Source organism: Nematolebias whitei, chromosome 16 (assembly GCF_014905685.2).
Source record: "Nematolebias whitei isolate Nwh7 chromosome 16, NemWhi1, whole genome shotgun sequence".
Taxonomy (NCBI): domain Eukaryota; kingdom Metazoa; phylum Chordata; class Actinopteri; order Cyprinodontiformes; family Rivulidae; genus Nematolebias; species Nematolebias whitei.
In genome coordinates, this window is record NC_056513.1 from 10,545,670 (window position 1) to 10,557,260 (window position 11,591).

General features: G+C 39.6%; 1 protein-coding gene across 1 annotated transcript; it reads right to left on the reverse strand.

The window, feature by feature from the left end:
• Positions 1-796: 796 nt before the first annotated feature.
• On the reverse strand, positions 797-9,120 carry LOC119422771 (phospholipid phosphatase 3-like). The gene is made up of 6 exons (XM_037690167.1): positions 8,872-9,120; positions 3,854-4,011; positions 3,461-3,747; positions 2,290-2,347; positions 974-1,150; positions 797-895 (listed from the first exon to the last, which is right to left on the reverse strand). Exons 1-6 carry the CDS (start codon positions 9,065-9,067, stop codon positions 797-799), a joined length of 975 nt encoding a protein of 324 aa, XP_037546095.1. The 5' UTR covers positions 9,068-9,120.
• Between the last annotated feature and the right edge of the window lie 2,471 nt (positions 9,121-11,591).

An 11,591-nucleotide genomic window follows, 5' to 3' on the forward strand; every position in this document is an offset into this window, starting at 1 on the left:
CGTTTCATTTTATATTGTATCATACATAAGTACACATAATAAAATACATCTGCTGACATAGTAAGTTAGAAATGTTAGTGTTATTCTTTTCTTTTTTCTTTCATTCATCAACATTCAACATTTGTAAAAAAAAAAAAAAAATGTCTAAACAATAAAATCCATATTTATATAAATATATATTATCTATTCAGCTCTGAGGGATAACTATAAATATGAATATGAAAATGCAGAAGTGCTTTACAAATACGAATAAAGTTATTAAAAAAAAGGAAATATTTACATGTGAGGTGCAGTGGTTCCCAACCCTGGTCCTCCAGGAACACAACCCGTTTCCCCACTCTGCCACTTCTGATTCAGTGATTTAATGACTTCCTCAAGTTCTGCAGAAGCCTGGAAATCACCCATTCATTCAAATCATATGTGTCAAAGCAGGGAAACAACTAAAACGTGCAGGATGGTGTTCCTCAAGGATTATAGTTGGGAACCTTAGTGGTTGCTATGTGTTCAGTCTGACCTCACAGGTAAAAGTGGCGTGTGAAGCTTTAATCAGTCACAAGAATAAAAGTGTTCAGGCTGTTTACATAAAACAAATGATAAGAGCAGGGTTTCAGTCTTTCTTTCTCTCAAGTCAGTTTTTGTTTTGTTCTCTTTTGAGCTGCAGATCTCTCAAAGACGAAATTGCTGTCAAAATACTGAGGTATGTTGTTGGATTTCTGAGGAAATCGTCTCACATTCTTTAAATCTCCAGTCTGTACAGACCAGAAACCAGGCAGCAGCTGGATGGTGGTGGGGAAGCTCAGCAGACGGTATGGTGAGGTGACATGGGGCTGTCCAGCGTCTCAGTAGGAGACAGGTCCGAGCTGGAGCTTTTAAACATGGGAGAGATGTAGAAGGCCTGCAAAAACAACAGTTGAGGCTTTAGCATGTGGACACGCTCAGGTGGCCCGAAAACAAACAGATCAGGTGTACTGACCACCCAGTAAGCGGTGAGAGCTCCCTGCAGGTAGCCTGTTAGCACGTCCGATGGGTGGTGCCTGTAATCTGAGATGCGGGTCAGACCTGTGTAGACTGCCAGCAGGACCAGAAAAAACTGCAGCATCGGTCTTAGTAATCGAGCCCCCTGCCACGTAAACCGAGCCTGCAAGTAAAACTAAACGACAAAGAAAAAAAAAGGTTTTAGTGACGTATAAGACAAAATGGACAATGTCAAGATGGTCGCTTGGGGACCTGACACAGTGATGGTGTTGATTATCTTTCACTGTTCAAAGGAAGTATATTTTACTCTATCAAAAGAACAATCTGTATCTTTTAAAATATGTGGATTTTTATAGCAAAGTTTGAAAAGTTGGAGTTATTTAAGGCTTTGAAATTTGCTCTGCTTGATCCGCTCTTCCTGAAATGAAAATGTAAACAATTCTTGGCTTCGTCCATTTCATTTAAATCTGATCTCACACGTTTTTGAGAGCTGTTGCGTAACGGTGCTTTTTACTCTTCCCTTTAAACTAGCAAAGCAAAACATCTCGTATTTTGTCTTCCACCTTCAAATTTCCACCGTTTGGAAATCAGTTCCCTATTCAAAATGTGTGTTTAAACCTTTGAGCACGATTTATACATTTAGAAGTTGCATGTACAAATACCCTGTTCCAGAGCTTACACATGTCAACACGCACACACATATTTTCACACAATGGAGCCGAGCTGTGAGACGGTGAGGCGAGGTCACACTCCTCCCACAACAAAACAAAGCAGTCTCTGTTTTGTCTCTTATCTTCCATCAGTCTCTTCTCGTCTTTCAATCTTTCACTTTCTGCTGCTAACTGGGCCAATGATGTGCGATTTAATCTAGAATCTCAGACTGGATTATAATTGGAAGTTAGAAAAGCAACATTTGCACGTCAATGTGAGTGTTACCATGAATGAGTACAAAAAAAACATCACTATAATGCAACTTGCATTGGTGATATGTGCTGCTGATTATCCGTGCTGCTGATCTCATGCTGCTGATTATTCCACGGTGCTGTATTCGTTCATTCATACTCATCTACCCACAAAGACTCATGTTCGTGCTGCTGTTGTTCGGCGTATTGTGATTAGCATATGTCTTAGATCTTTAAGAATACCGTTTAGCATTTGTTTAGCGTATTTCTTAGTTATATCATATTTACTGTTTCTTTATACACTTTATATTTTTACTATTGTTGGAGGTAACTCTGTAAACAATTTTGTTCCACCTCATGTACCACATGTGATGCGAACAACAATAAAGAACCTTGAAACAGAAGTACTCACCGCTAAATAGAGCATTGTGTACATCGCAAAAGAGGCATGGCCAGAGAAGAAGGACTTCCTATAAAAAGTAAAAAAATATTTAGGTTAACTCATAGCAAAAGCATATTTCAAAACACAAATCCATATTTGTGAATATACATACGAGACATAAATAAATTCAATGAAACTATTTTATTTTTCTCTTAAAAAGTGATTCAGTTAAAAGCAAATACGTATATGAGAATGTCTTTAGTCCAAAACAAGTAAACAAAAAACAGTGAAAAGAATAGATCTGTAGTTTATTTGGTCCCTTTAGTTGGACCCTTCAAGAGAATATTAATGTTTGCATTATCGCCATGTTTCAGTAAGTGTTTGACCTTAATTAGTACTACAGCTGCTTTTCATCAACTATCCAGACTATTTAAGGGAACCAAACATCCACTGGGTAGTTTGGTATCATGTGCACCACACTGAACAAAGAGCAGAGAAATTAAAGATAAAAACTGTAAGAAAGAAGATTATAGGTGTCCAGGTTACTTCAAGACCTTCTCCAGGCAGCTTCATATTCATCTGAACACAGCTGCCAATGCTATTAAAATGTATAATGTTCACTGGACTGTATCCAACCTCCCAGGATGCGGACGCAAGCGGAAATGCAACCCCAGGTTTATCAGATGGATAGAGTGAATAGTAGAAAAAGAATCAAGGAAACCATCCTTTGATTATCGTTACCCACTTTGTCCCTTGACAGCCTGGGCAGGTTGCAAAGCCGTCCATCACAGAGCCACACAGAGTCAAATGAGACAACCACTCACACTCAAACCTAAGAACAATTTAGAGTTGCCAATTAGCCTAGCCACGAAGAGAGCGTGCAAACTCCGCCCAGAAAGGTCCCAAGCTGGAATTCAGTTTGGCCACCTTCTTGCTAAAAAGCAACACATCTACCAAATGTGCCACCGTGGTGCCCCCATCCAGAATCATCCAAGCTGGACTTGAAGGTCAAAGTATGTTTCTAATGGTCACATTGGTCACATTTTAAATCATAATGGGCTTCATAGAAGAAGACCCATGATGGCTCCACTATTGACAGAAAAAAAAGACAGATGGGAACTTGCCAAAATGCCCATTTTTCCATTTTTCCCATTTTTGATACCAACAAATTTACTCTGTGCAAACATACAAACACACACACCTGGCCTCTTCCTCTAAATGGGAGACAGACTTGTGGCAGGTCACGGTTGCAACGTAGGTTCCAGGTGTGCAGTTAAGTGACGCGTAGGTGACGCCGCACGCAGACAGGAAGTGAGGTCGCAGTCGTCCCACGCTAAGCTTGGCCACATTGGTCACCGATTGGCCAATGAAACAGCCAAACAGAAGGCAGCCCAGCTCCTTGTACAGGCTGGACACATACAGGTTTCTGACAAAGGCTTTGGAGGTGACGCTTCGGATACGCACCCGGAAACACTCCCCGAGGGCAATCTACAAATAAAGAAGTAATCCAAAATGTCATTGGAATAGACACATCCTATTACTGCAGAGTAAATAACAAAACAGCCGCTGTAATGGGAGCGATGAAGGCTCTTACTGTGAGGCCTGTGATCACAATTCCTCCCGAGATGAGTAATTTGTTCGGTATGGCTTCACTGTGGAGATAAGGGTAGGTGATGCTGGGGTCCCCACATATGAAGCCTCTTCTGTAAGGACTCAACGCGTTCAGCTCACATGCAAAAAAAGGAAGTGATGCTGTAAGAAAAGAAGACAGAGAGGAAGTCAGTTAGACTAAAATGTTTCATTTTATAGCAATCCCCAACTTAAAATATTTTATTTTTAATTAATGAGATGATGATGATGAGTGGAGAGTGCAACTGTAGCCATGTTTGATTTGGTCTTCATGTGGTGTGCAGGTATTAGAGACGTAAAGAAAATCTATTTTGCAAGCTGTTACACCAGTAAAATGAAACATTGTTCAATGTTAGATATCCTTAAAAATACCAAACTATTACTTTAAAATAATATTTACTTTTGATTATAAGATAGAAACTAAATTCAGAGTGAAATTATAACAGTGTGAATATTTATGAATCATTCACACTATTATGATCCATTTTTCTTCCGTACCGTTTTTGGCATCTTTCTCGTTCCACAATTTTTTTGCTATTGCAACAAATCATATATCAAAACATTCAGCTCGTTCTGGAGAAGGTAATGACTTTTGGTATAGGTACAACTTTAGCTTTTTGAAATATTTAGCCTTTTCTGCCACTTTTTTCTCATATGAGCTCATTTTCCATCCGTCAGATCTTTAGCTCTGTTTACAACCGTTTACTGCTTCATTCACATTTTGTTCCAGTTCAGCTTCTTTCAGCTTCCTTGTGCAAATGTAAACTTTTCTTCAGCTACTTTCAGCTACTTTCAGCTGTTTTATCAGCTATTTTGTGCTCCTTTCATATTCTTTCTGCTAACGGCAACATTTTTGTGCTTCTTCTAACTTGTTTCTGCTAATTTCAGCTTATTTCTGCAAGTGTAAGCTTTTTCTGCTATTTCAGCCACTATTTAGCAGCTAATTTTAGCTTTTTCAGCTAATTCCCCTTTTGTTGCACTCATTTAAATTTTTTTCAGCCTAATTCAGCAAAAATGTGCTCGCCACTTCCTTATGGTAACTTAAGCTTCCTTCTACAATTTTTAGCTACTTTTCAGCTGTGTTTATGCTAATTTAATATTTTTTCTGGCAATTTCCTCTTTTTATGCTCATTTCTGCTTCTTTCAGCCTTGGACAAAAATGTGTTATTTCTGCGTTCTTATGCTCATTTAAGCTCGTCCTACCTTTTCATCTAGCTTTTTTTTTTTTTTTTTAGCATATTTTAGCTAATTTAAGCTGTTTTCAGATTAATTCAAGTTTTTTTTTGTGGTAATTTATTCTACTTTCAGCCTATTTAGATTATCTTTACTAATTTCAACTTGTTATGCTCCTTTCAGCTTATTTCTGCTAGCTTCAGACATTTCAGCTACTATGTAGCTGTTTTGTGCTAATATTAGCTTTTTTTTAAATCAAATTCCATATTTTTTCACTCATTTCAACTTTTGTGTTCTTTCTGCTTTCTCCTGCAGATTTATGCTTGTTCTACATTTCCAGCTACATTTCAACATGTTTTTTTGTTGCTAATTTCAGCTGTTTTTCAGCAAGTTCTTCTGCAACAAGCATTCACACTGCATTTTCGCAGGAAATGCAATTTCTGTAGTTGAAATTAAGTTTTCCCTCGACTCACCTACATTCAGCTTCTGGCAAATTTTTATGATTTTGAAAATATCACTTGTTCTCTCTCTGCTGATCCAATTAGTTTCTCTAAAATTTAGCCTATATGTTTGCTGTTTTTATAACGTTCCTATGAGCTCCTATAATTATTATGTAGCTTAAGGCGTTCTGTCGCAATACTGACTCATCGGCTGCCTCCACTCACTTTCATAAAGCACAAGCAAAATCTGTCAAACTTGACAGCCGCACAAACTGCAATACAGAACTTTTTCCTTCATTTATGACCATCTAATTAAATTGTGATTAATAGCCACTTTGAACTGATTTTATTTGGGGGTTTGTTTTTAGTATTTTTCCAAACTGTATAGTTTAAAGGCCTATGGATCCATCGATGTCCAATAGGTAAGAATTAAAAGTCACAAGTTAATATTTTACATTACAATGTTTAAACCTACTCTAATAAGGCCTGACATCCATCCATCCATCCATTATCTTTACCCGTTTATTCCATTTTGGGTCACGGGGGTCGCTGGTGCCCATGTCCAGCAATCACTGTGCGAAGGGCGGGGTACACCCTGGACGGGTCGCAAGTCCATCACAGGGCCACATAGAGACAAACGAGACAAACAACCATTCACTCTCTCACTCACACCTAGGGACAATTTAGAGTTACCAATCAGCCTAACATGCATGTTTTTGGTCTGTGGGAGGAAACCGTAGTACCCGGAGAAAACCCACGCATGCACGGAGAGAACATGCAAACTCCACCCAGAAAGGCCTCTGGACCGGGGTTTGAACCAAGGACCTGCTCGCTGAGAGGCAGCAGCTCTACCAGTTGCGCCACCGTGCTGCCCAAGGCCTGACATATAAAATCTAATATAACTAAAAAGCGTACAACATAATATTTTACATTTTAAAGTTTGTAGCTCAATTCTGTTCAGTACCCAGAGGTGGTGTGAACTTATTGCCCTCCAGTTTTTGTCAAACAGCTAAAAACTCTGAATATATTTATAATCACAGCTAAAAATACGGGCAGTGAGGGTCAGGACAATATTCAACGTTAATCACGTGGGGACAGTGACTTGTAGGATTTATAGAAGGGGTCGAACAAAGAAATGTTTAGCAGGAAAACAAACAATTAGGAAAGTTGAGATTAAACGAGTCTGAAGAAAAAGCAAAAAGCTTCTGTTTCCTGCGTGAATCCACAGAGGCTGGAAATAAAAGAGTTTGAGAGGGGATAATAAAAAAGACTAAATTCGACGTGTGCATGTATTTGAGAACATTTCTGCTGGTGAGCAAGAAAAGAAAAGAAGGCGAGGGTTGTTTGTGACTCCAGCTCAACTCCTTCCAACTAAACAAAGAGCAAATGTTGCAGCCGAGCAGAGCCAGAACCAGCCTGACACGATCCCTGTTTGTCTCTGATGCACCCTCCATCTCCCTCTCTGCACGTCGTATAGCAAGAAAGAAAACCCATAAAAGTAGAGAAGCAAAGACTTGTCGCAGAGCTCCCTCCCTTCTGCAGATTTATGCTCTTCATACTGTTTTTATCCAATTTGTTAATATTATATAACCACTCTTTCGTGTCATAAAGGGACCCCCAGATGGTGGGTCAGCAATTAGAGTAATGGTCAGGGCAGATACACAAAAAACTTAGTACTCATGGGTCGTCAATTTATTTATTCATACCAAACTGAATTCCCTCTGGCCTGACTACCCTGAGAACCAGGATGTTGTCATGGAAACTGCACAAGTCCCCAGGCAATGCACAAAGCAGCTGGTACGAGAGCTGGAGAGCGTGCACGTAACAGGAGAAAGTGAGACGTTTATTCCTAATTCCTCATTCATTCTAAACTTATTGTCATCAAACTCAAACATAAAACGATTTCTCTGCTCACAAGGTCGTCCTGCTTCCATCAGCTGACTGTCTCTGTTGTCCAACAGAAGGAAGGGAAGTAAACCAGAACAAAACGTAAACTGTGTGAAGTGACTGGGAGAAAAAAAATAAATAAAGAAATCACTAATACACGATATATTTCAGTGCCCTGAGTTAAAAATGGTAAGATTGGCTGTCCAGTTAAGGAGAAATATGTCATAATGAAAGTAAATGGCAAGAAAATAACTATTTAACTATCAGAAAATATAAAGTACAGCTGTTAGTTAATGTAAAAATACTGCTGTAGAACTTAGCCTTAATCAGTGCTGGTAACATTCAGCAGATAATTTAGATTTGTATGGTCTGTATGAAAGACTAAAATACAATAAACCAGGCGTGGGCGACATTTGTTTTCCAAAGGGCCACATCAAGTCAATCAAATGGCCTCATAGAGAATTGAAAAATACATTTTCTTTATGGCAGATAAAGTAGATGTTTTCCTTATTGTAGCATAGTTAGCATGCTTTATAAAATAAGTCTTTATAAGACATATTCTGTAAACTGACTCTTGTGACAATACCGTATATTTCAGACTATAAGACACTTAAAATCCTTTCATTTTCTCAAATATCAACAGTGAGTCTTGTGATCAGGTGCACCTTATGTGTTAATTCTGGTTGTGAGTGACCTCGAACATGTATGTGATACACGGCGCTCAACAATCTGTAAAAAACATTTTTGTTTTGCTTAATGCGTCTCATAGTCCAAAAAATAAAGTACATTACACATGTTAGCGTAACGTGTTATACATTTAACATGTTAAACTAACATGTATAACACGTTAGCGTAACGTGTTATACATGTTAGTGGAACTATGCAAAACAAACTTATATATATTTGTGTTTCTACGTCTTTAAGGTTCAGTCCAGTTCTGGAAACACAATGACTTAAATATATATATATATTAAGTTTTGCATAAGATGTTTAATTTAAATGTCCTTAAGGCTCATCGATAAATTAGTGCTTTAAAAATAAAAAAATCTTCATTTAAAAAGTTTTGTTTTTTAAAACTAAGGATATTGGAGGTCTCATGGAGATTGTCCAACAGTCATGTCTGGCCTTGAGTTGCCCACGTCTGCATTAAATCATAATAAATCACTGAGAAAAAAGCTTTGCAGCTTTAAACGCGTGATTTTAAGTGACGGATAATATCATGTCTTCTTGGGGGGATGATGGAAGAGATAGTTTTCATCTCAACTTGGATAAATAAAACCCATGAGGTCTGCTCTTTGCATTCAGCTCTTTAAAATTAGAAATGAGTGTTGGATACCAACCCTATTTGTGACATCTTTCCTATATATTGTATTTTCTCTGCGCCCTTAGTTTGATTCCTGAAGGATCTCCCTGGACCTGTTCTCCTCGTGTCTACAGCTGATGCTGCCCTAACTCTCATGCGCTCCGTGTTTGTTTTATTTACCCAGGAAGAGGCAGAGAAGATCCAAGACGACCAGAAGTTTCTTTTTGGATAAAATGGGTCCACTTATGAACACAAGTTTCTCCCCGGTGCTCTTGTCCATCCCCAGCCCTGCAGATGTCAGGCTCCTCTTGGTGTCCGACAGCTCCGCGTGCGGGATGGTCAAACCGGCGCTCTGTGTCCCAAACGTGTCCAACATGAAGACAGGAGGAGCTCAGAGAGAGAGACAGAGAGAGAGAGAGGGGAAGCGCGCACACTGAGTGCGTAAACTCACATGTTTGAGTTTTAAAGAGTCGCCCTCTCACGTGCTGACGCGCTCATTGGACGCAGTTTTTACTCATATTTACCGTAAGGAGTCTGCAGGGCCGGTCCGGACTCGCTGCGGCGCGCGCCTCACCTTGAAGAGACGGAATGTTTGCGCAACAAACCTGGATCCTATCATTCCCTTTTCTCTCGGGCGCTGTGGAAAAATTAATTTCCACGAACTCAGCTGGGAAGACTTGTGCATCAGACATGTGTCACGGTGACGGAATCAGACAGGAATTTCTCCATCCTTAGATTTTAATATAAATTCTGTCATCACCGGATGTTGCTGATTCCAGGACAAAACTCTCAAGTGGCACAGTTTTCTTAACTTATAAGGGTTTGAGTTATTCTCTCATTTATTATGGGTTGCCAGCTCTTGATGACCATTCTGCTGTATTTTGCTGTCATTCTCTATTAAAATAAATTCAAAGGTTTAATAGAAAAAAAAACTGTGGATTTATAAAAGTAAACATTTGCTAATTAACGTAAAGTTTCCCGCCCCCCTCTGAGACAGAATATCCACAGTGAAGCACGGTGGTGGCATCATCATAATGTGGGGCTGTGTTTATTCATTTATTTATCAGCTGGGTGCAGGATTTCGTTCAGAACTGCAAAAATGTTGGACGGGAAAAAGTAGTAGGTGGATTACTAAAACAAATTCCAGGATCCTTCATCAGAAATTTAAGACAAGGATGGAAGATGCACTGCAAAATTAAAAAAATCTGCATGAAAAATATTTTGCCAAATTCTCATTAATCAGATGTCAGATATTTAATTGGTGGTAAAATTAAACTACAATACATCTTCTTTCAGGAGCTCCCTTCTTCAGGGGTCACCACAGCGAATAACTCACACAAAGACTTGGCAATTATTTTTACGCTGCATGCCCTTCCTGACACAACCTCAGACCACCGAGCTACCACAGCCCTCTGTGTGGAGCAAAGAGCTGCCATCCAGGGCGCTCGGGGGAGCAGATGGTGGGGGTTAAGGGCCTTGCTCAAGGAACGTATTCGGCCCCCTTGAACTTTTCAACCTTTTGCCACATTTCAGGCTTCAAACATAAAGATATAAAATTTTAATTTTTTTGTGAAGAATCAACAACAATTGGGACACAATCGTGAAGTGGAATGAAATTTATTGGTTGTGTCAAACTTTTTAACAAATAAAAAACTGAAAAGTGAGGCGTGCAATATTATTTGTCCCCTTTACTTTCAGTGCAGCAAACTCAGTCCAGAAGTTCAGTGAGGATCTATGAATGATCCAATGTTGTCCCAAATGACTGATGATGATAAATAGAATCCACTTGTGAGTAATCAAGTCTCCGTATAAATGCACCTGCTCTGTGATAGTCTCAGGGTTCTGTTCAAAGCACAGAGAGCATCATGAAGACCAAGGCAGGAGATACAGTTGTGGAGAAGTTTAAAGCCGGATTTGGATACAAAAATATTTCCCAAGCTTTAAACATCCCAAGGAGCACTGTGCAAGCAATCATATTGAAATGGAAGGAGTATCAGACCACTGCAAATCTACCAAGACCCGGCCGTCCCTCTAAACTTTCATCTGGAACAAGGAGAAGACTGATCAGAGATGCAGCCAAGAGGCCCATGATCACTCTGGATGAACTGCAGAGATCTGCAGCTGAGGTGGGAGAGTCTGTCCATAGGACAACAATCAGTCGTACACTGCACAAATCTGGCCTTTATGGAAGAGTGGCAAGAAGAAAGCCATTTCTCAAAGATATCCATAAAAAGTGTTGTTTAAAGTTTGACACAAGCACCTGGGAGACACCAAACATGTGGAAGAAGCTGCTCTGGTCACATGAAACCAAAATCAAACTGTTTGGCCACAATGCAAAACGATATGTTTGGAGTAAAAGCAACACAGCTCATCACCCTGAACACACCATCCCTACTGTCAAACATGGTGGTGGTGGCATCATGGTTTGGAGCTGCTTTTCATCAGCATGGACAGGGAAGATGGTCAGAATTGATGGGAAGATGGATGGGGCCAAATACAGGACCATTCTGGAAGAAAACCTGTTTGAGTCTGCAAGAGACCTGAGACTGGGACGGAGATTTATCTTCCAACAAGACAATGATCCAAAACATAAAGACACATCTACAATGGAATGGTTCACAAATAAACGTATCCAGGTTTTGGAATGGCCAAGTCAAAGTCCAGAACTGAATCCAATCGAGACTCTGTGGAAAGAGCTGAAGACTGCTGTTCACAAACGCTCTCCATCCAACCTCACTGAGCTCGAGCTGTTTTGCAAAGAAGAATGGGCAGAACTGATGAGACAAACCCCAAGAGACTTGCAGCTGGAACTGCAGCAAAAGGCGGCGCTACAAAGTATTAACGCAAGGGGGCCGAATAATATTGCACGCCCCATTTTTCAGTTTTTTATTTGTTAAAAA